Below are 24,409 nucleotides of genomic sequence, written 5' to 3' on the forward strand. Positions count from 1 at the left end.
GGGACCAGTCCTCCACCTTTCCAGCCAGGGCTTTAAACTCCAAAGCGTAATCCGCGACGGAGAGGGATCCCTGGGAGAGCTTCCTCAATGCCCGCTTCGCCCGTTCCTGGGCCAAGGGGTCTTCAAAATGTTGTTTTAGTGCCCACAGGAACTCCTCAAACTCTTCTAGTTCTGTGGCTTCGGCTTGGCATAATTGCACATACCAATCTGCTGCCCTCCCCTTTAGCTTATTGGCGATGGCATTGATTTTGCCCGACTCGGAGCGAAAACTTCGCCCCCAGTCAGCTATATAATTTCTAGCGTTGGTAAGGAAGAAGGACAGCTTGGTAGGGTCGCCATCGAACTTCACCGTGAAAGGGGGGGGGCTCTTGCCGACTCTCTCGGCTCAGCTGGTTCCGCAAAGGCCAATGAACGCCTGGCCGCTGCCTGTGACCCTTCCCTGGTCACTCCCGACTCTCTACCCCTCGCTTGCCGGAACACCCCAGTCCTTCTCCCCCTCGGCGGGGATGGGGACCTCGCTCCCGGGTTGGGCCGTCGAGGTGGAACTTCCTCCGGACCCTCCTGCCGGGATTCCGACCCCCTGGGGTGGTCCTTTAACAGGGCAACAATAATGTCCATTTTTTCCTCCAACGCCCTCATACGTGCAGGGGTGACCGGGGCTTCCAATGGACCTGTAGTCACTACCACCGTCGGCGACAGCGGGATCTCCGGTTCCCAGGATGCTTGGGGTGATTCGACCTTGGAGTCTCCCTCCTCCGCGGTTCGATAGTCATCCCCTGTAGTGCCGCTCACTTCAGACGGTAAACCCCGGTCCTCCGTCAGGGCACCCTGCTTATCCCATCGGGCTGCCCTCTGAGCTTGGGAGCTTGGGACCACAAGCGCTCTTGTGGTGTCTGGTTCTCCTTCGCCCTCCTCGCACGCTTGCAGTCCGGGTTCTGACATCGCTAGCGTCCCTCTTCACCAAATACTTGGATGGGGCTAGCAGAAAGGTTAAAGAAATGGATTCTCAGCTTTATGTAATGGTTGCCTACTCCAATATACTCAGTCTCACAAGCCCGAGCTTTAAGATAACTGATTTATTAAAGGAATAGTGTGCAGATACAGACAAAGCTGAGAATAAACCAAAAGCGCGCGAAATACAAATCAAATACTGTTGCTTCAGTCCAACTCTGCCCCGTGCCTCATCGTAGCAACCACCCCATCCCAGATGTCAACCATCGTCATACACCGGCCTGGGAAAGTAACCTTGAATAGAGTCACCAACCCAAACATCCATTCCAGAGATTACAGCCTTGCAGGGCTGGAAATTTCCAACAGGGAAACACGGATTAGAAGAGTGACATGTGAAACGTTACGATGTATACAGGACATTGAAACGGAGAACATGACAGGAAGGCAGATTCTGGTGGAGGGTAAGGGAAATCCCTCCAGAAGTGGAGCAGTTGGCCAGGGAACCAGTGGCCCAGAGGGGCGGGCGCTCCCCTTCCCTGGATGCACTCCAGCTGAGGCTGGGCAGCCATCTCTGGGGGTCCTTCAGCCTGGATCACCACACCGAGCCTTGGGTTTTGCCCACTCGTGGAGCTGCGATGCCCATTCTGGCGAATGAGGTGAGCAGCTTCTGTGGGCGGTGGAGCCGCAGGGTGTGGGAGGGGGGAGCCGCGGCCTGCCTTGGGGTAGGTTTGGTCTGCCTGGTGGATGCTCCCCAAGGTGGGGGGGCTGTTTCTCTTCCTGCTGCCACATCAGCACATCCTCGGAGGGAGCAGCCCCGGAGCAGTGCGCACTCTGCCTGGTGCCAGCTCCAGGATGCCGAGGGGCATTGTGCGCAAAAGGCAGCTCTCCCCAGGCTCAGGAATACGTGGCAGGGCCAGGTGCGGTGTTTCTGCTGCGCAAAACACTTTCCTTCTGATAGGTTTACCCCTTTCTCTCCCGTTGTGTCCTCTTGCTAGATCTAGTCCAGGAGAAGGGTGTAGAAACAACAAGGCTGCCTGCCAGGTGCTTCCCACAGCGGCGGAGGGGGAACCGTGTGCCTGCCCAGATGTGGAGCCTTGCAAAGGCCCAGCACCCTCAGGGTCCCTGAAGTCTGGTCCCAGAAGGGGCTTCTTTTCTCTTGGACACATTCACTTCTCCTCCTCAGAGCCCTGGTGCACATCAGATCGGCCTCCTCCCTGTGCCCTGGCTTTGCCTGGCAGTTAGAGTGGCACAGCTCCTGGCAGCCGGGGAGTGGCTGGGCCTGTGGGTTGGCAGCCCCTTGCCCTCCTTGCTCGTTCTGGAGGCAGGCCCGGGGCAACTTTGACTAGGCCCTGACTGTGGAAAGAGAAGCAGCAGAAGCAGGGAGGGAAAGGAAACGTGTCGTGGTGCAGCACTTGGATTTAAGGGAAGCGGCACACCGGTCTGGAGAACGTTTGGCTCGGGGTTGAAGGCCCTGACCGTGAGTTCTGGCCCTGCCTCACGCATGAGAGCCTGCTGGGTGGCTTCGCGCCAGTCATTCCCTCCCAGCCTGGGAAGGAGGAGAAGAGGGGGAACCACATTGCATGTACACACACACACAAACGCACCCCTCTGGGCAAAGCATATCTTGGACCTCGACAAAGCAGGCTTTAAGGCATTCAGAGCAAGACTTTTGTGACAGGAGAAGCCAACAGGAAAACTAGCCTAAGAGGGGTGGAAGTGCCTAAAAAATAAGACGCTGAAAGCTAAATTGCTAATAACTGCAAGGGGAGAAGAGAATGGGAAGCAGTGGAGGGAACCAGCGTAGCTATAAGAGAAGCTTGGTGAGAATAATAGGGTAGGGGAAACCTGCAGAGTTGGCTTTTGTAATTCTTCCCAGCCCTTTTGGCCGCTATAGCCGTAGGAAGCTCTTCTGCTGTCTTCGTTGTAATGGAATAGCATGTTGCCTCTACGTTCATGTCTGTGTTTCTACGTTCGTGCACACAGAATGAGGAACACAGGACAGGCTGCGCACACGCTACGGTGTGGCCCCGAGGCCAGGAGGCAGGGAGGGAAGCTGGCCTTGAATAGCAGTCTGGCTCCCTCTGCCCACCTGCCCCTCTCATAGGGATGCCCCGAGGGACCTTGCCTGGATTTTTTTCTCCACAACCCCAGCCACATCCATCCCATTTTTGGACTGCATCTTTCTTTTGCCAGCTTTTTGGGCAGCACCGAGTTTATCCTGACGCCAGCCCCCTTGACACCATTTGTATCCAAGCCACCATTGGGTTAAAGAGGATAAAAAGGGTGCCAGTAGGAAGGGCAGTGATGTGATGATGCAGCTAGCTCAAAGCCGAAAGGACGGCTAGCGGCTAACAGTGCTGGTGGTGAACGGCGAATCCGATGTTCTAAGGATCAACACACCACTGGAACCTGGAATGTAAGATCTATGAGCCAGGGCAAATTGGATGTGGTTATTGGTGAGATGTCAAGATTAAAGATAGACATTTCGGGCGTCAGTGAACTGAAATGGACTGGAATGGGCCACTTCACATCAAATGACCACCAGATCTACTACTGTGGACAAGAGGATCACAGAAGAAATGGAGTAGCCTTCATAATTAATCGTAAAGTGGCTCAAGCAGTGCTTGGATACAATCCAAAAAATGACAGAATGATCTCAATTCGAATTCAGGGCAAGCCATCTAACATCACAGTGATCCAAATATACTCCCCAACCACAGATGCTGAAGAAGCTGAAGTAGAGCAGTTCTATGAGGATCTGCAGCACCTACTGGACGACACGCCTAAAAGAGATGTTATTTTCATCACAGGAGACTGGAATGCTAAGGTGGGCAGTCAAATGACACCTGGAATTACAGGTAAGCATGGCCTGGGAGAACAAAACGAAGCAGGGGCTGATAGAATTTTGCCAAGACAACTCACTCTGCATAACGAACACTCTCTTCCAACAACCTAAGAGACGGCTTTATACATGGACTTCCCCAGATGGACAACACCGAAATCAGATTGACTACATCCTTTGCAGCCAAAGGTGGCAGACATCTATACAGTCGGTAAAAACAAGACCTGGAGCTGACTGTAGTTCAGATCACGAACTTCTTCTTGCACAATTTAGGATCAGACTAAAGAGATCAGGGAAGACCCAAGATCAGTTAGATATGAGCTCACTAATATCCCTAAGGAATATGCAGTGGAGGTGAAGAATAGATTTAAGGGACTGGACTTAGTAGATAGGGTCCCAGAAGAACTATGGACAGAAGTTCGCAACATTGTCCAAGAGGCGGCAACAAAATACATCCCAAAGAAAGAGAAAACCAAGAAGGCAAAATGGCTGTCTGCTGAGACATTAGAAGTAGCCCAAGAAAGAAGGAAAGCAAAAGGCAACAGTGATAGGGGGAGATATGCCCAATTAATTGCAAAATTCCAGAGGTTAGCCAGACGAGATAAGGAATTATTTTTAAACAAGCAACGTGTGGAAGTGGAAGAAGACAATAGAATAGGAAGGACAAGAGACTTCTTCCAGAAAATTAGAAACATTGGAGTCCAAGATTCCTCAGGAGGAATTCCAGGCAAAAATGGGTATGATCAAAAACAAAGATGGCAAGGACCTAACAGAAGAAGAAGAGATCAAGAAAAGGTGGCAAGAATATACGGAAGACCTGTATAGGAAGGATAACAATATCGGGGATAGATTTGATGGTGTGGTCAGTGAGCTAGAGCCAGAGATCCTGAAGAGTGAGGTTGAATGGGCCTTAAGAAGCATTGCTAACAACAAGGCAGCAGGAGATGATAGTATCCCAGCTGAACTGTTTAAAATCTTGCAAGATGATGCTGTCAAGGTGATGCATGCCATATGTCAGCACAAGAATGGCCATCAGGTTGGAAAAAATCAACTTATATCCCCATACCAAAAGGAAACACCAAAGAATGCTCAAACTATCGAACAGTGGCACTCATCTCACAAGCCAGGGAGGTAATGCTCAAGATCCTGCAAGGTAGACTTCAGCAATTCATGGAGCGAGAATTGCCAGATGTACAAGCTGGGTTTAGAAAAGGCAGAGGAACTAGGGACCAAATTGCCAATATCTGCTGGATAATGGAAAAAGCCAGGGAGTTTCAGAAAAACATCTATTTCTGTTTTATTGACTATTCTAAAGCCTTTGACTGTGTGGACCATAACAAATTATGGCAAGTTCTTGGTGGTATGGGGATACCAAGTCGTCTTGTCTACTTCCTGAGGAATTTGTATAATGACCAAGTAGCAACAGTAAGAACAGACCACGGAACAACAGACTGGCTTAAGATTGGGAAAGGAGTGTGGCAGGGTTGAATACTCTCACCCTACCTATTCAACTTGTATGCAGAACACATTATGCTGAAAGTGAGGAGGAACTGAGGAGCCTCATGACGAAGGTGAAAGAAGAAAGTGCAAAAGCTGGATTACAGTTAAACCTCAAAAAAACCAAGAGTATGGCAACCATCTTGATTGATAACTGACGAATAGAGGGAGAGAGTCGGAAGTGGCTGAACAAATAAACAACAGAGGGAGAAAATGTAGAGGCAGTGACAGACTTTGTATTTCTAGGCAAAAAGATTACTGCAGACGCTGACTGCAGCCAGGAAATCAGAAGATGTTTAATTCTTGGGAGGAGAGCAATGACAAATCTCGATAAAATAGTTAAGAGCAGAGACATCACACTGACAACAAAGGTCCACATAGTTAAAGCAATGGTGTTCCCCGTAGTAACATATGGCTGCGAGAGCTGGACCATAAGGAAGGCTGGGAGAAGGAAGATTGATGCTTTTGAACTGTGGTGTTGGAGGAAAATTCTGAGAGTGCCTTGGACTGCAAGAAGATCAAACCAGTCCATACTCCAGGAAGTAAAGCCAGACTGCTCACTTGAGGGAATGATATTAAAGGCAAAACTGAAATACTTTGGCCACATAATGAGAAGACAGGACACCCTGGAGAAGATGCTGATGCTAGGGAGTTGTTGTTTATTCGTTCAGTACGCTTCCGACTCTTCGTGACTTCATGGACCAGCCCACGCGAGAGCTTCCTGTCAGTCGTCAACACCCCCAGCTCCCCAGGGACAAATCCGTTACCTCTAGAATATCATCCATCCACCTTGCCCTTGGTCGGCCCCTCTTCCTTTTGCCCTCCACTCTCCCTAGCATTGTCTCCTGTAATGAAAATAACATCTCTTTTAGGCGTGTCGTCCAGTAGGTGCTGCAGATCCTCATAGAACCGCTCTACTTCAGCTTCTTCAGCATTTGTGGTTGGGGCGTATATTTGGATCACTGTGATGTTAGATGGTTTGCCCTGAATTCGAATTGAGATCATTCTGTCGTTTTTTGGATTGTATCCAAGCACTACTTTAGCCACTTTACTATTAATTGTGAAGGCTACTCCATTTCTTCTGTGGTCCTCTTGTCCACAGTAGTAGATCTGGTGGTCATTTGATGTGAAGTGGCCCATTCCAGTCCATTTCAGTTCACTGATGCCCAAAATGTCTATCTTTAATCTGGACATCTCACCAATAACCACATCCAATTTGCCCTGGCTCATAGATCTTACATTCCAGGTTCCAACGGTGTGTTGATCCTTAGAACATCGGATTCGCCGTTCACCACCAGCACCGTTAGCCGCTAGCCGTCCTTTCGGCTTTGAGCTAGCTGCGTCATCACGTCTGGGGCTAGTTGAGCTCATCCTCTGTTCCTCCCCAGTAGCATTTTGACCATCTTCCGACCTGGGGGTCTCATCTTCCGATGGTATACCGACATATCTCTGGTTGTACCGATCCATTTAGTTTTCACGGCGAGAATACTGGGGTGGGTTGCCATTCCCTTCCCCAGGGATCGCATTTAGTCTGACCTCTCTGTCATGACCTTCCCATCTTGGGGGGCCCTTCACGGTTTAGCTCATGGCATCATTGAGGTGCTCAAGCTCCAGCAGCACGACCAGGCGACGATCCTTTGCCGAAGTTGCATGGTGTGACGAGGTCCAAAAGTGGTAAAAGTGCTCATCACCCAAGTGAGGGAGCGAGCGAAGTGCTGGGCGGCTTGGCCCCAGAGTGCTGCTCGGAGTTTTAGGTGACATAAAAATAGGTAGGATATCCGCTGCCTCAGAAAACATGATCGTGGCAGTATTTTTAGGCCACAAAGATTTTTTTAAAATTTACAGCAAACTGGTATCCCGGATCCTTTCTTCAAAGTCGAGAGATTGACTCACTTTCCAGTTGTGCAGGATTATCCTCTGTCACATCCAGGCTCAACAGAGCCAAAGCTCCTTATGAGCTGACAAACTCCATGTTTTAAGCATCGGATTCAGCATCACGCTGAGATCTTTAAATGTAATATTTCTTCCCAAAATTATATTAACATATATAATGATTTGAAGCCAGAACAAAGTGATACCAAGGACAAATCTCGCGAGTTTAAGAATCTTCACCTTTCTTATATCACCAACATAAATCCAATGTTCCTCTCTTCCTAAAAATTCTTTGAAGGTCCAGTGGACCCAAAATAATATTTTCTGATGAATGGCTTTCATTTTAAATAATAGGAAGGGTATATCACATTTTTTAATACCTGGACCCGTTGATTTTCCAAAATTGGATATTCCAGTTTTTCCTTCTACAAATCAAATACATAACTGACCCTTCTTTTAACCTTTTAATACCACACAAAACTGGCCTGTTGGCTCCTGTCCAAGCACCGTATCTCTTAAAGAAGCTAGAACTGTAGGTGCCCTCAGAGGCTGCTGAAGCCTCTGGGCCATGTGGGTTTGCATGTGTTGCTGGGCATCTGTTCAGTGCCCCTTTCCACTGGCTGCCACCTCACACAGTCAGGACGCTCCTCCCGACACATGGCCTGAGTCCTCTCCCTTCTAGGGTTAACCCCTGCTTCTGGTCTTGCCCTGTAGGGCAACATGTCTTCTCCTGCATGACCAGCTTTCAAGTACATCTGCTCTCCTCCAGCCCTCCAGGGCCGCAGAGGGAGAAGCGGTAGGCTGGGCCGGGGACCAGAGTTTTGCAGGGAGCCGCAACAGGAGCCAGTAGCTGGAGCTGCAGCGACCCCAGATGCTTCTACCCCAGTGGACAGAGGATGGGAAGCAAACGAGGAGCGTCAGAAATTCTGACTCAGGAAGCCAAAAACGATGTGCTCGGCATCACATCGTCGCATCGATGATACCCATAGTGGACGTGTGGCGTGGGAAGACTAAGTTATTCAAAACAAATGGACCCAGGGAGGGGTGTGGGTGCCTCAAAGAAACTGTACTGGGTGGTAAAACCAAAGAGATTGGGAAGGAGTCCCATAGGAATGATTGGGTTTCAGAATGGTGAGTGCTGTTCGGTGTAAACAAGCGTGGAAGATGAATGTTAGCACGAACACTTTGCGTATGTGGGATCCGGCTGGCCAGGAAGGGGAGGCCGGAGTCACGGCTGCTGCGCAAGCGGCAGGAGAAAAGGGAGATTCTGTGCTTGGATCCCTTCGGAAGGGAATTGACATGAGGAGAGCGGATAGCATTACTTCCTTGTGGGGTCGAGGAATTCTCTGGCCACGCTCGGAGTCCTAGTGACAGTTCTGACTGCCACATCGGAAGATGGCTGTGGGGTGGGGTGAAAAGAGGGTCCCCCGAATGCTTGCACGCACCTGCCCTACGAGCCGAGGTGACAGCCCTCAGGTCTTCTCAGCCTGGAGCAAAAGAGCCGTGGCGGAGGCCTGTGGAATCCCGTAGCAGAGAGAGGCCCTTCCCCCAGTGCTGTGGGAGCGTGGAACTATCCACAGAACCTGGCCCAAGGAGGTTCAGGCCTCGAGAACGAAAGGCTTGTCATGCAGCGCCAGGTCCAGCAGGGACTTTGCGATCAGTCATGGTGGGAATGGCAGCCGTTTGGATCCTCTGAAAGGGGACTGGCAGGTTTGCGGATGCAAAGTCTCTTCATGAGTGGACAGGCAAAGCAATTGCCCCTTGCCACTGCCGTTCCTCTGGGGGCTGAGCCGCAGTTTCCCTCGGGACTGGCCGCTCGTGTCTCTCCATGGTGGGTGACTGGCAAAGTGCCCGGGGGCTGAGCAGAAGTGGGTCTGTGTTGGGCTTGCAGTCCGGCCTGACGCCGGGCAAGGCGGGTTGTGCCAAGGCCAGCCAGAGGTTCAGGGCAGTTTGGAGGGTGGGTTGCCCCAGAGCCCTCCAAGCGTGTTAACAGGAGGCGGTTTGGCAGATTCTGCAAAATTGGGCAGGTCTGCACAGTGTGGAGAGAGAGAGGCGAGGGGTGGGCCGGTTAGAACTCGAGGTCGTCGGTGGTTGTGCCATGCGGGGACCTTCAGGACCGGCAGGAGGACACACTTTTGCACGCAGCCCAAGTGGCAGACTCACTGGCCAGGAGCTGCACTCCCAACAGCTGGTTTGGACGGTAGAAAAGGGAAGCTGGCGGCTCACAGGGAGTCAGGCCCTGGGTGGGTGTGGAGACAGTGGCTGTCCCCTTCCTGAGTCCCAGCTACGGCCTGGAATTGTGGCTGTTGGGGAGGGGGCTGCTCTGCAGTCCTGGAGTGTTTAGACCAGAAATTGCCCCCATTCCAGCGAAGCCCAGACTGGTAGGTTCTGGCGCTGGGGGCGAAAGACAGGGCTAAACTGGGGCTGGGGTGGGGGGAGATGTGGCCCTGAAATCCCGGTCGCTGGGAGGGGGAGGGAGCTCCTGCCCTGCAGTCCAGGGTGGCCAAGGGGTGACCCAGCGGCTGGACCGGGTGAGCCCCCAGCCTGATCCAGCCCCAGGGCTCTTCTGATGTTCTTGTGAGAAAGAAGTTCTTTGTGCCCCAATCCACAGTTCCTCCCCTTCCCTCACGGTGAGCTGACTCCAAATGACTTCTCCTTATTTTCTAGTCCGCCGATCATCCTCACTGCCATTCTTTGAACCTATTCTAGAATGTCTGAATGCTTCTTACCCTGGGGATAATACTCGAGGTGGCTCTGTCCACTGTGAAGGGAAGTGCAACAATTGCTTCCTGGGATTTGGAAACTGTTCTGTTGATGCCACCTAAAACTGCCTTTGCCTTTAGTATGTGATCAGTTACTGTTTCGGGATTTATTTTCCGTGCGCTGAGTGTTTATTTAGGCATTTTATGTAAAGACCCTTACTGCCCAATACACCATGTAGCATGGACCCAGGGGGGAGGGAGACAGACCTTTGCATTTATCTCCGTTGAATTTCATTCAGTTATTTCTCTAACTGCTCTACAGGATCCAGAACATTTGAACCTTGCTTCTCCACTTGACATGCTGCTAAGTCCTCCCCCTCTGTGCATCTTGCAACGGGGCCCTTTGACCTGCTGCCACCAGCAGGCTTGCTGGGCACCCAGACGGGACACCCTGTCTGGGTGGGGACCTTGCATGGGTGTCTGCCAGCGAGCCAGTCCAGTCAGGGGCCAAGCCGTGGCACACACAGCCCCCTTTCTGCACACATGTGGGTGGGTGGGTTGCCCTCCCTGCCAGGAGCCCTTGGGCATGGTGGGGATGGTGGAGGTGAGGGAGCTACCCCAGTTGCTGGGGGCCCGGTTCTTGTGCTCCTGCGAAAATAAAATGGGGGGACGGGGGGAGATTCCCAGGGGTTAGACCAGGGAAGTCTAGGCCAGCCAGCTGGCCTCTGTGGCCCAGGCTGTCCCTGCTCGATCCGGGGGAGTAAGCCTCCTGATGCTGGAGGGTCTGCAAAGGGGGAGCAGGGGATGGAGGGTTGGCGGTCAATAATCGAGGCCTTGCTCTCGCTCTCCCCCTTAGGCATTGAGTGTCCCCGTGGAGCCCGAAACCTGCCAGGCCTGGTCCACGAAGGGGAACCCTTCAGCGAAGAAGCGATGCTCTTCACCAAAGAGCTGGTGCTGCAACGAGAGGTAGGAGGGTGAGCCGGGGGTGGGGGCCCTGTGTGTCTGGCTGCCCTGAGACCCGTGCAGCGGAAGCAGCCAGGTGGGACCCAGGAAGCCCGTCCTGCATCTGCCCGCCTAGCTGCTTGCCTGTTTAGCCTCAAGGCACTTGTGGGTCACGACGACAGAGGTGGCCTTGGGGCCACCAGCCAGGCCCTCGTCCAGTGGGGGAGGGTTTGGCAGCCTTCTGCATCATGGCTGTGATGAAGCTGATGGCCTAAGGACCCCTCCCACGTCTTCCGGGATGGGGAGAAGTCGTCTCTGTGTGAGCGGCTTCCTCCGTCCTCAGGCCACAGGCATCGCTCGCCCCGGCTGCCCTCGCCCTTCTCCAGAAGGACGGGGGCGGGGGCTGTGCCAGGCCTGTGGTGTCTGCTGAGAGCCGCCTGTGATTCCCCCCCGCCCCGCTGCCTGCCACTCCCTCCACCGTCAGCCTGGCCTTGACTTTGTGGGGGGGGCGGGGGGCGGAGAGGCAGCTTGCTATCCCGTTGGGGCCGCCTGCTTTGTGGCTCAGGCCCAGGGGCCAGGCAGATCTGCCCAAATCCACCCTTGCTCGGCTCCTGCAGGTTGCCGGTCAGGCCGTGACTCCTCTGTTGATGTCCTTTAGGGCTGGCGTCACGAGCAGGAGGGGAGAGCTGCGGTGATGTGTGTGGGCATAATGTGGCGATGTGGCGAGGGTGGGCATTTGGCATGTAAGTGGGAGGACTCTTGCTCTGTGGCTGAGCGTGGAGCTCATTGCTGGTGCTTCTGTGTGGCTGGCAGTGGCGGCTGCTCCCCCTCTGAGCCCAGGCTTTAATTAGCAGCGTGGAGCGCGGTTCCTGAATTTCAGCAAACCACCCGGCCCGTATGGCAGGTGATGGAGGCATTCTGACGTCTGAGAGCAGGATGTAAGCCTTAGGCTCGATTCCCAGTTTCTTCCTGCTTCTGCTCCTCTCACGGCTGGTGTTGGGGAGGCGGGGGGGGGGGTGTGTGCCCAGGGCCAGGAACTGTCTCTAGCGGTAGCCGAGTTTGGGATGTTTGCAGGAGACGGAGGGGCTGGTCAGATGGTCTCATCCGTGCCACTGTTGTTCCTTTGGATGGCACGCAAGGCCAGGGCAGTGGGCCCCATGGGGCAGATAAAGCCTCAGGCGTCCAGCCGCCAGAACGCCCCCCCATTTTTGCCTGTCTTGGCCAAGCGCCTTGGGCCTTCTCTGTCCGCAGATAGGACTCTTGCGCTCTGCTTGTGCTAGGGAGGCGGCGGGTTCCAACCTTCCAGCCAGCCTTGCCAATTCATAGCAGGCTTGGCTCAGAGCAGCTGCTCCCCACTGGCTCATCCTGTGTTGGGGTGCAGAGGGGTGCTGGGCAAGCCCTGCCTGACAGAGGCTTTCTTTTGCAGCCCCAGGGGAGGGTGGGGGTGTCTGCTTTGTGCTGCTGAAGGAGTCCCCAGAAGCTCTGCGTGACTGTTGTTGTCTGCAAAAGGAGAGGGCAAGTGAGTGTGTCTTTGCTGGTGTGTGTGTGATGTGGGGGGGTGGGCAGGCAGGAAGCAGAGCTATCCAGGAGAGCAGAGGCTGGGCAGGGAGGATTTTGGGCTTTCCCTAATATCAGGCACTGTGCAGGTAGGCAGGTTAGTTCCTGGCAGGGGGGCGCGGGGTGGTCAGCAGTCCACCTGTAGCGCAGATGAGTCACTTCCTTACGTTTCGTGCTGCTTTTCCACACTTGGCTGTCTGCTAGGACTCTGTGTCTTTAGAGGGTGGGATCATCCAGGGCCCATCAAATCCACACCTGGCCCTCTGCAGGAAGGCCCATGCCTACTGCCATCTCCCCCATCTCCAGCAGCTGGAGTCCCACAGCCTGCGATATAGGAGGCGGGAAGCAGTCCTCAGTGGTAGCCGTGGCGCCTCCCTACACCAGTCCAACCTTCTTTAATGCCATCTGAGGAGCAAAATAACTTGGGGCACCGCCTGCCCCTTGCCATCACCAATGCACAAGTCGTAATCATTGGGGCTGGGGAAGAGGAAGGGGCCTTGCAGAGGATCGGGCTGCCTGGCAGACCCAACTGCCCTGGAGAGGGTCTTGGTCCCCCGGAGAAGCCGATGGTGCTACTGGCGTTTTCTCAGCACAGACTTTGTGGATGGGGGGGGCACCAGGGCGGCACACCCCACCCATTCCATGCTTGACCCTGGTTGTGCGTCAGGCTGCAGCCCCCTCTCCTCCTCTGAGCTGGCCAGCTGCAGGAGCTTTTGTTGGCCCCGGCTTCCCCATTCCTTTTCTATGGTTTCTTAGTGTTTCTTTCCTTGCTGCAAGGGAGGTTTGGCGTCCGGGTGAACATTTGAAGGCTGGCATCGTAATAAGCTGCCCACTCTTGCCTCGGTCCTGGGGGCACAGCCAGCTTGGATCAAGCACCCTATCAGCCCAGGGGGCAGCCCTCTCCTCAGTTGGTGCTGTGGTGGTGGTGGGACTTCACGGTGGGCTCGGGATCCAGGCAGAAGCTCTGGTGTTGGGGCAGGAAGGGGAGGGTGTTGGGCACTGTGGGGGGCTTTGGGAGCTGCCTCTCCTCTGACCTTGGGGGGGGGCTGCACCCCTGGCCATGATGACGTTGCCCTCTACTGGCCTGCAGCTGGATGGGAAGTGGCTGCAGACAGTCGGCCTCCCTGCTGACCCAGCATCCCAGAAGCCCCTTCATCTGCCACAGGGGCAAGGGGCTCGGAGAGCATGCAGCACCTCTCTCCATGGCCCCTCGGCTGGTGCTGCCTGCGGGGAGGGCAGGGGCTCTGGGGAAAATGAGCCATAGACTGGGGGAGGACTAGCCAAGCCAGCAAGCATGAATCATGGGGGTGGGGCCAGCCAAAGGTTCCCCACAGGTGACTCCAGAGCAGCCCAGCAAATTCCTCGGACCAATCGGGTGTGGGTCTTCAGTCCCCTGTTGCTTGGCTTCAGTGCACGATCTTGCTGCTTCACAGGCTGGCCCAACCTGTACCAAATTAACATGTTTTCTGGGTTTGTGAAACACAGTGAAGGATGAGTCAGTCAACAGGTTAGTCTGCACAACATACTGCGCCAAGATGCAAAGGTAAAACTAACAGAGTTGGGAGTGTTGACCCGGCTTCTGCGAAGCTAGTGTATTTTCCTAGGGTGGTCTACCCTTGAGAGAAGGGTCTTGTGCACGCCTACCCACCAAGCATGCTGTTCCCTTTGGTTATGCACAAGGCAGAAGAAGAGTAAGAAATCATAAGCCAAAGATCATAAAGGGGATAGGAGGGAGAAAAAGAGAAGTGAAGCTGTTCACATCAGGCAGTGCTGTTCCCTATCCCTCCCCATCCTTTTTGGCCACGCTTCCCCCTGCCCACCCCCATTTCGTACATCGCTGTGGGTCAGGGCTCTTCTTCTGGAGGCCTCCTCAGCTCCAGGCAAATGATGGTCTTCCCAGCCTTCCCCTCCTCATGATCCAGATGTTTCTCGAGGGCCTGCTGAAGAGCAGCAACTGGCCCGCGCTTCCCAGACCTTGCTTGCTGTCAACTCGGAGACCCTTTGGTTCAGAACCCCTGGCCAGCTTGATCCGTGAACCCCACGGAGCTTTTGCACTCCCTCCTGCTACCCTTCCCTGTCTGCGCCTGCAGCCTTTCCGTTGTCCAACGTTCTCACAGCATTTATGACCTCCTTTAATATTTACACATTCATTTCAGTTTCGCTTTTTGATGTGCTGCTGGCATTCTGACACGGACCTCTAAAATCCTCCTTCCAGTGTTTCCCCCCTTCCCTTTCATCCCAAACCGTTTCATGGCGTTTTGTTTTAATTCCATTCGCTCTGCTGGAGGCGCCTTGTGTAGCCCTGTTCACTCCCAGCATTTTCTCTGCCTCTTTTAATCTCAGCCATTCCTTGTTCTCTCTGGCTGCGTTTTTTGCAGAGAGAGAAAGGGAGAGTTGCACAGGTCACCATATCTTTCTTACATCATTTGGGGCAATAGTTCCTTATGTTAGTTTTTCTTCTCAGCCACAGTGTCTTTTACTGCTTCGTTTTACCAAGCCTCCTTTTTTCAGACTTCCGTGGCCCTCTCTGTTCTGAGCAGCTCCCCTGTCCTCCGTTGCCTTGTCCTGTCCTCAGTTCACTCTGCTGGGAGATAGATCTCTCTTCTCTTTCTTACACATACACATCTTCCCTTTTCTATTTTCTCCCAAGTGCACCCATGACACAACCAAATAATTTTTGTTCCACGTTCCGAACCTCTGACTACCCACACATTCTTCGCTAATTCTCTCCCTCTTTCATCATAAACCATCAAATCAATCATATTTTCAGATTTATGTTCATTCTGTTACCAAGGACAGGCTCCTCCCCGAAGCAGCGCCTGCCCTGTGGAATAGCCTCCCTTGGGAGATCCAGATGGCCCCAGCCCGGTTAGCCTTTCGCAAAGCTCTCAGGACCTGGCGGTCTCCCCAGTTAGTGCGGTGGGTTCTGCCCCTGATCTGGTTTGGTGACTTGGAAGCATTGCTGACCTCCGGCATCAGAGGTTCTTGCTGGTAATGCTGGTTTTAATCCTTGTATGCTGCCCAGAGTCACTGTCGGGAGGTGGGCAGCCATATAAATTATTTTTAAAAAACGTGTATGAATAGGAATGCTAAAGCACATACTCAAAACAAACATTTTTTCTTAAGCAGACCCTCACCATTTCCATTCGTCCTTGGATCTCCGAAAGGCCCGGTCACTCTCCTCTCATTTCCATTCATCTGTGTCACTCAGAAGAACCTTTTCCCCCCGGATCACCTTCATCCAGAACACTGTACAGTTTCCCTAGGATTCATTCCCCGGTTCCTCCATGATCACCATTCACTTGAGCGCAGTTGTCATCAGCTTATGGATTCTGCTTTCATGCCCCAGTTCCCATTTTCTGACATATATTTCAGCAAGTTCAGTCACAATTAAGTCCTTCCTCTTTCTCTTCATTTTGCAGCATATTTTCTGCCTTTCATTTCATTTCATTTGTTTGCTTGTTTGTGCTCTTCATCATTTACTCCCCTTATGTTCCAAGTTGCCAATGGACCCTTTGTTCTTGCTTCCTGCTGCTCGATCTGCTGCAACCTCCCAGCCATAGGTGGACCTTTCCTCTTCTCCAGCGACTGCTGGCCTTGATGAAGACTATTGTCAGAAGCATTTTGGAAGTCCAGGAAGATCACACCCGGCCAAATCTTTCTTCACACTCACAAGGAACTTTTAGCAAATGAGCCCTTACCTTTACAAAGACAGCTTTTCCAGGTGAGACATGATAATTCATGACAATTTTACTTGGAACTATAATTCAACTAATAATCTTTAACTGAATCAGCCCCTAATTTTCCCATCTTTTGGTATAGAAACTGAACACGAGGACACATTTTCTTCAGCAGTTTGTCACATTTTACATTACTTAAGACTTCTTAACCATTTCAGCGAGGAATACTATCTGGAGTGAGTGGCTGTTTTCTGTTCCACGCAGCATTTTGACTCTGTCTGTCAGCATCTCTGTTCACTTCAGTTCCTTCGCCTGCCTTCTAAGAAATCAGTTCCTCCCCAGCCCTGCAGCTTCTCCTCCTTCCTGGGTGTGTGTGAGGCGGGATGGGGGGTCAGAGCAGAATTAAAAGGTGCCCTTGGCCCCCCCACCCCACAATCCCCGGTCCTGTTCCAGTGGTTGCCCAGAGAGCCGGACCCTCTCAAGCCTGAAACTTACCTGGATTTTGCATGAGGAAAGTTCCAAGAGAAGGGAATCTCTGCGGCTCCAGGCTGGGCTGTGGCGCGCTTGGTGCTCCCTGAGCTTGGTGGTTGCTTGCAGGCATTTCGTTACCCCACCAGGTTGCATCATCAAGGTGAGGGAGAGTGGGTTTTGCTGCCTCTGTGTATGGAGTAGCAGCAAGCAGACCACCAAGCTCAGAGAGCACCAAGAACTCCACGGAAGCAAACTTGTTCTTTTCTCTCCTTATCTGAAAAATGTGCCGGAAAAACGCTTTCCTGCAGGTGCGGGCTGGGTCGGGCGTGGGCCTCCAGCATCAAAGCTGGCGATCACTCCTGGGTAGTGCTGAGGTGGCGGGGTCTGCTTCCTCCCGAGGCCAGTGCCCAGTCAGGGGTTGCCGAGCACCTTGTACCCCGGGGGGGGGGGGTGCTCTCAGCTCTCTTGCAGCGCCCTTATGGGAGGCCTTGCTGTCAGGGCCCTGTCTATCCTGGAGGGGGCCCTTCTGTGTGCAGAGCAGGCAGTGGTGCTCGGTGCTCCTCTGCTTCTGCGTGGCTTTTGGCTCCTCAGTCCCGGCTGTGAAGCACACCTGGCACCCTCCTGTTTTGGGGAGTGAGGCTCTCTCCTTTCCAGACAGGGAGCTGACGCCACCCTGTGCCGCATCTCCAGGAGCAGAGAGCAGGTCCCTACAGAGAGCAAGAGCCCTTGGCCCAAGGGTGGTCTGGGTATGCCTGGCTCCTTGACTGTCCCCCCACCGCCCCCGTCCTCCAGGAGCCAGCAGATACCTCGCTCATGCCCGAAGGAGGAGAGCTGCTGTGGTGGCTCTGGTGCCCCCAGAGGGCTTCCAGCTGCCCATCTCACCCCCTCGCCCCTGGGTCCAGACTCGTCCAGGGGAAACCCCGGCGCCCGCTCACTGGGTTGAAGGAGAGCCTCGTTCCTGAGAAAGCGGAGTGGCTGAACTTTGCTCACGGCCAGGTACGCAGATCCGGAGACGTGGTGGGGGCTGAATCTGCTGGGGCTTCTGGAGGGGGGGACGACAAAAGGTTCTGAACTGCATGAGGTGAGCAGAAGCGAGGCCCCCTTCCCTTCCTGCCAGGCTCTTTCCGGAGGAAGGCCCCCTGCCCCGCAGCTCTCCCCTTGGGGCCAGCCCAGGACACCCCGCTCACCCCCTTTCCTTCCTCACTGAGTCAGCGCTTCCGCCTCTCCATCATCACTGGCGGCGGAGGGTTGGGCTGGCAGCTGGGGCCCAACTGCTCTCTGCAGTGTGGGTGTTTTCTTTATTTTTAGTATAAAAATTATCTCCAATGAGGATTTGGGGGCAGCGGGCCTGAGATGGTCTCTGGGTGACCGGGCAGCCTGCAGGCGGTAACACCTTGTGGGTCACAGATGCAATTTCTGAGGGCTTTGCCTGGCCACTGTATCTCTTCCACACCAGAGGCCGCAGTGCGCCAGGTCGGTTCAGTGTATTGCCTGCGAGGAGCAGGTCGTTGGGCATGGCTGGGTCATACAAGGATAGGTTGCGCTCACCTGCCAATCTGCAGTGGTGCGTGGACCTTTGCCACCCTCTGCCCAGCCTCTGGGGTGGGAGAGATGGAGACCGGCTGGCTTTGACAATGCTGTGGCTGGCCTCTCTGGCCCCGGCGCCCCCTGCCCTGCCCACGGAGGGGAGAGGCCACCGCTGCTGGCTTGATGAGGATGGGGACGCGTCTGTGCAGCTTTGGTTGGGAGGCTACCTCTCGAGGTCTCGAGGGGGCCACAGGGGAATGGTGATGGAGGGCGGCCATGCGTTCTGCACCGCAGGAAGCAGAGTTGGGCAGAAGGGCAGGTGGGGCTTGGCATTGCTGAGCAGCAGCTCACAGGCCGTGGTTTGGGGTGAAGGTGGCCACCTGGGGAGGGCTAAGGGGAGGGGGATTGGAATCCAGAGGGCCCCTCGGTTCTTGCCCACACAGCAGTTCTCCGAGGGTGCCATGGGGGGAGGAGAATCCCTGGTCAATGGCAGCTCCCCAGAGGGGCTGTGGCGTTTCCAGTCCCACTGCACCCCTCCAGCATCCAAGCAGGACCAGGGCCGGGAGGCCTCCCAGCCAGCTTTGCTTCCTTCCGGGGGCTGCAGCTGTGGGCCTCGGGGAGGGTTGGTGGTGGGCTCCCTCCTGCTCTCTGCCCTCGCAGCCACCTCCTGAAGTGCCCTTTCCACAGGCAGGCTCCCAGGGGCTCCTTGGCAGGCCTCGTGTGGGCCTGGCAGAACCCCATTTGCAGATGGGGAGGTGGGGCGCCTTAGCCCCCACAGCTGAGGGCTTCCTTCTGGCCCGCGCCCGTGGTGCTTTGCTCCTGGCTGGACTGGCAGCCCGGCCCATCTGGAGGAGGCTTGAGGGACCCAGCGAGGGGTTGCTTTACTGCCCTTTCCCCAGCTGGGCTGCTTCTTCAGGGCAGGCAGTGGCAACCTGCCCTCTCCAGGGTGCTGGAACTCAGCAGGCAGGGAGCCCAGTGTGAACTCTGCCCATCCAGATACCCATCCAGAGTCCAGGCAGGTGGTGTCAGTAGGCTGGCAGGGGGATCAAGTCCTGGCCAGGGCTCAGTGCCCACAAGGCTCTTGCCCAGCTGCCTCCACCAGGCCAGCTTTTGGGCCGTTTTGCCTGCAGGGAAGGGGGCTGAGGCTTGGCATTCCAGCTGCTGAGCTGTTGCCCCCTAGCGAAGGCCTCCCCCCTCCTGCCTACTGGGGAGGGTTCTCTGTGTAGCCCCGCTTCCTTCCCTCCTTTGGCTCCTGCGGGGCCACCCCTGCCTCCCCAGGCTGCTGGCTGGCTTCCTCTGTGGGAATCATGGCCTTCCTTTCCTTTTGGCACTTCCTGGCGCTCCTGCCCAAAGGGAACTGGAAACAGGTTCAGATGGCTTTATGGTTGAGGTGGATGTACTCATTCTCTCTCTGCCTGGGGCTTGTATGTTTTAAAAATTTAATTCACTTCTAATTTTTTAATGTTGACTTCTTATGTTTTTCAATGCTTGTTTTATATAGATATTGTTTTTTGTTTAGTTATTGTACGCCATCCAGAGTTATTTCCTGTGAGATGGGTGGCTATATACATTGGAATAACAAATAAATAAAGCAGATAAAAGCAGCCTCGAGTTCCATGCTGGGCAGACCGGATTGTTCTCTCTGGGTGGGAGAGAGAAGGGGCTGCCCTGCAGGTCTGGGCCAGAGGGCCAGGGGCTGGCAGGCACTCCACTCAAGGGGCCCTGGCTCTCCCTCGGGAAAGCCCGGGGGGCAAGGAGGGGAGGGGCAGGGTGGGGGGCAGCTGCATGAGGGAAAGGCAGCCTTTCCCGGGGGATCCAAAGCTCCTGGCCAGCTGGCAGCTGACTGACTCGCCAGTCCGGTGCAGCTACTGAGAGGTCTGTGACTGACTTGTGCTGGGCAGGGCATTGGGGAACAGGGCCTTTGCTGCCACTGTTTGCCCTGGTCTCTCCCCGAATCATGGTGCCTTGCCCCCATACAGCCGGTGCCAAGCCAGTCACGGGCCCACGAAGGCTAGTGGGTTGCACCTCCCTTCCCTGAGTCCAGTGGAGGGTGGTCAGGGTGCCAAGGCCACCTCCCTGCCAAGCCCTTCCCCATCACAACCTGCTCGTGGCGTCCCAAGCAAGCCAAGCCGCGTTTCCCTGCACGGGGCTTCGTTTGACTAAGCCCCCTGCTTTTCGTCAGTCACCAAAGGCAGGGAAGGCTGGTGCTCTGCCCGCTCCATGATTTTTTTGTCTAATGTCCCAGGGGCCATGTTAAAGCGTGGAAGGGGGGTGCCAGTGCCTGGCTTGGGATTTCCGGGGTACTCACCGGCAGAGGTGAAATCCTGCTGCAGCCCCAGCTGCAAGAACAGACCATCGATAAAGTGGCCCGAGCAATTCCTCCCGGTTATCCCCGCCCTTCACAGTGCCAGGTTTAAGGTTGAGCGTTTGGGGCGAACTTGGCCCTTCCGCTCAGCTCGGGAGCGGCTTCCAATGGAGAGCGGGACTTGGGGGCCAGCCTCCGTCTCCGAGCAATGCTGGCCGGGTGTGCTTCGAGGGCCCGGGGTCGCAAGCGCACTCTCGTATCCTGGGCAAGGGGCTGGTGCAGAGCGGCTCTCCTCGGAAGGCTTGGGGATGGGACCTTTCCCAGGCGGGGGCCGCAAGCCTCAAGCCCCCTCCCTGGGCTGCCTTGTGGGCTCAGCCTTCACCCCCTGCCCCAGCCAAAAACTTGAAGCCTCCTTCAGCTGGCTTCAAATGCTTAAGTGTTGCCACAAATAGACCAAGTGGCTGAATTTGCAGTAGGCAAGGCTATTTTTAGAAGGAACCTATTGGAGACCTGGTAAATCATAGGGTAGTCATTGTAATGTTTGCAGCAAAAGGGTAGAAATGATAATCCGAGGAAAATGAGGCGGCGCTCAGAGGAACACCCTCCCGGTGTTGCACACTTTTGCAAACCTTTGACAAAATGGCTCATCAGAGGCTCTTGGAGAAACCTAGCAGTGCTGCAGTAAGAGGAGTTGGTCTTTCATGGGTTGCTGGCTGGTGTTAAAAGCCAGGGAGCCAGAAGTAGATGGGTGGTTTTCTGATCCTTTGCCACGAAAAGTCTCAGGGTGACTGGGCCAGACAGAATGATAGAATCCACGGGTGGGAAGGGTCACTGGAGGACTCCTAGTCCACCCCCCTACCCAGGGCAGGAATCCTGTTCCATCCCAGTTAAATGGCTGCCCAACTTTCAGTTGGCAACCTGCTGGGGTGGCGTGCTGGCCACACCGGGAGGCAGCTGTCCCACTGCCCAATGGCTCTCGCGGGCAGGAAGTTCCTCGTAGACCAAGCTGCTTCACAGGGTCACTTCGCAAAAGTTCCTTCTCAAAGGAGTTTGCCTAGGTTTCATGGAATTGGGCTAAGAGGGGTGACATTTTTAAATGGGTTGATAGCTGGTTGGAAGAGCAGCAGTGGAAATAAATGAGCTTTTTTCTCAGTGGAGGGAAGACGCGAACTCCTCAAGGGTTGGCGCTCCTTAACGTTCAGAAATGATTTTGATGTGGGAATCAGTGAGACTGCAGGGGGTGCCCAGCTTTTCAGGGGCGAGAATCAGAAGTGGTGGTGGGGAACTCCGGAAGGGTCTGCAGACTGGGCGGACGGTCTCCCAAATGGCAAATGCAGTTCCGTTTAGATAAGTGTATGGGACACATGTTGGGGCCTCCCTAATGCCAGAAAGTCCCTTACGGAGCCTGAGCTAGCTCTAGCCAATCGCGAAAGGCAGCTTGGGGCCGTAGGTCCATGCATGGAGGGCAGCAGCGAAAAAGGCAAATCCACGCGAGGGACCATCAAGGTAACGGTTGGAAATAAAACTCCAGTATTGCCTTTGTGCAGCTGCATCAGGAATAATGTGTGCAATCCTCGTTGCTACACTTGGGGGAAAGTGCAGAAGAGACCTTATTTGCAAAATAAAAAATCAAGATCAGAACCGGGGTGGTGGTGGTGATTGATATCCTGCCTTTCCTTTAGGAGCTCAACCCAACAGAGATCCTGCTCCATCTTCCACAGTCGATGTGGATGGCTTTAAAAACGGGGCTGGATAAACCTCTGGGTTGGAAGAGAACCAAGGGGAGAAGGGGAAGGCCGCATTGCCAGAGGCATCTGGTGGGCTTCTGAGCAAGGCTGGAGTGTGGTTGGGGAGCTTGTGACCTGGCATGTTTGGTCCTGAGGCTCTCGCATCACCTTTAAGGCCCTAAAGGAAGAGAAGACCAGCTTTCCGGCCCCCTTTGTCCCAACACCCCCTGCCTGCAAAGGGTTGTCAGGATTGGCCTCTTACTCCATCCTGTTTTTTTCAGCAGGCCTGGAAATTAAAGACCATGGGGGGGTGTCAGACAGAGAAAGTGGGTTGAAGAATTGCAAGTTATAAATAAAGTGATGAAAAAGTAATGCAAATAGATGGATTTGCATCCTCCAGAAGAATGTTCACCAAAGGCAGAGAGTGGATGGCAAAATTCTGAGATGTGCCAATGAGGGTAGAACGGTTGTGGGTAGCATGGCATCTGTTGTGGCAAATGCAAGAGAAATGGCCGTCTGTGAGCTAGCTTCTCTGCCCTCTTGTTCTAGGGGAGAGAGGGCTGGGCACGCCAGGAGAAAGGGAATAGTATGCTAACTGAAGTGGGAAGGGGTCCTTAAGGGTGCTGGTGAAACCAGAGGAGGGAGGCCAAAGAACAGACGGGTGAGGAAGGAACACAAACCGAATAGGGGACCGAGTCACCAGTAGGAAAGAAACGCACTGCAGTGTTTGGCCAAAAACAGAATGCCGGAGGACAAAGCTGTCCCCCAGCTCTGGGGAGGGAGGGTGATGGTCGAGAAGGGGGGACCCAGAAGGTTCCTCTGTAAAGGTAACGAGATCCTCTGAAGACACAGGCAGGGAAGTTAAAGTACAAGGCCAGATACGGAGGACCGCGTAGCACCACATGGCTGGGGCTCTTTTCTTATGCCGTGCCTTTAATCCGTCTCCCTGCTTCGTGCTCTCCACGTTGCTTATCCCCAGCAGGAGGACCATGCATGTGTGCGTCCATATTAAAACACTGTGGGGTTTGGTTTGTTTGTTTGTTTGGGTATAGCATATTAGGTTGATGGACAGATGTTGCCTATTGTCTGAAACCACCACCCCTTGTGGATTCCCACAACCTCCTAGACCTGGGTTAACAAGCTGTAACTGCCATGTTCCTACAGTAGGCTACAAATGCATGCTTGCTATCATGGTATAAGGGAGTAGCCTGTGTCCAGCCATAAGGCACCAACCTCACTTTAGCCTAGCCGAGCCTGTGGCGCATCCCTGAGCACAGACTTCCTGTCTTCCTCCTTCCTTCGCTGCACTCCCCCTTCTGCCGCAGCCGGTCTGTCCCAGAAATGGGGCTCAGCTGCAATTCTGGCCACTTCCCCCCTTGGCTTCCTCGGGGTGCAGAGCATCCCCAAGCTTCTCTCTGGAGCTTGGCTGCCAAAGGCCCATTGAACAAGGGCGGGCCTGCTGAAGAGAATGCGGGGCTGGGGTGGCCCGCCGTGCCCTGGGGGCCAGGACATTTACCCTTTTCTGAAGCCTATTGACTGCTAGAGGGGCCTCCTCGTTCCAAGACCGTCCCGGGATGGGCAGGGACCTCCTCCGCAGCCTGCCTGGGAGCTTTCCCAGTTGGGTGGCTGGTTGCAGCTCTTGTGCTGTGGGGTGGTTTGGGCATGCAGGCCTGCTTGGCAGCTGCTCCCTCGCTCACCCCCAGCACCTGAGGCTTCCTTTATTTCACTCAGTCCTGGAGACCCTGGGGCCGCTCTGCTGTTGGCCCTCTGGGCGGGGAGGAGGGGCAGCAGTGATCCCAGAAGGCAGAGGAGCAGAGCCACCGCTCTGTCTGGGTGAGGGGTTGGCACCACCTGTGGCTTGGCATCTCAGTATACTTAGAACTTGGACAAGGCTGGACTCACAGGACCTACAGCTGCTGATGCCCTGACCTTCCCAGAAACATTGGCAGGTGTGTGTGTGTGTGTGTGTGTGTTCTGCTTTAAGGTCCTCCTTCTCCCCAGCCCCCTTTTCTCACACTGGTGCTTCAGAGCCTCCTCCAAGTGCATTTGAGTCCGAGTCTGCGCCAAATGCACCTCTTGGGGGACAGGGAATGCGGCTCTTAAGCCTTTGCACGCTGGGGTCTGTCGGCCTCGCTGCTCATGTCCAGATACCCGGGGGCTCGAGCATCAGTCCTGCTCTGCAGGGACTCTCCGAGGGTCTGTCAACAGTAAATTCTGAAGCGATGTCTCAGTGATAGGGATGTTTAAAAAATACAGCCCCCGAACACCATAAAATACGGAGATTAAAAACAGGAGATCAAAGTCTAAAGATCATCTCATACTTCCCTGCCTGCCGC

At 54.4% G+C, this 24,409-nt stretch overlaps 1 protein-coding gene across 1 annotated transcript in view; it reads left to right on the forward strand.

Annotated features, from left to right (window-relative positions):
• The window catches only part of SND1 (staphylococcal nuclease and tudor domain containing 1), a 140,139-nt gene that overhangs the window by 95,919 nt on the left and 19,811 nt on the right, over window positions 1-24,409 (forward strand). The window contains exon 16 of the mRNA XM_063308830.1: window positions 10,721-10,830. Coding sequence (XP_063164900.1) covers window positions 10,721-10,830 — 110 coding nt within the window. The remainder of the gene's footprint in view (window positions 1-10,720; window positions 10,831-24,409) is intronic.

The sequence above is a fragment of the Candoia aspera genome, chromosome 7, assembly GCF_035149785.1.
Source record: "Candoia aspera isolate rCanAsp1 chromosome 7, rCanAsp1.hap2, whole genome shotgun sequence".
NCBI classification, from domain to species: domain Eukaryota; kingdom Metazoa; phylum Chordata; class Lepidosauria; order Squamata; family Boidae; genus Candoia; species Candoia aspera.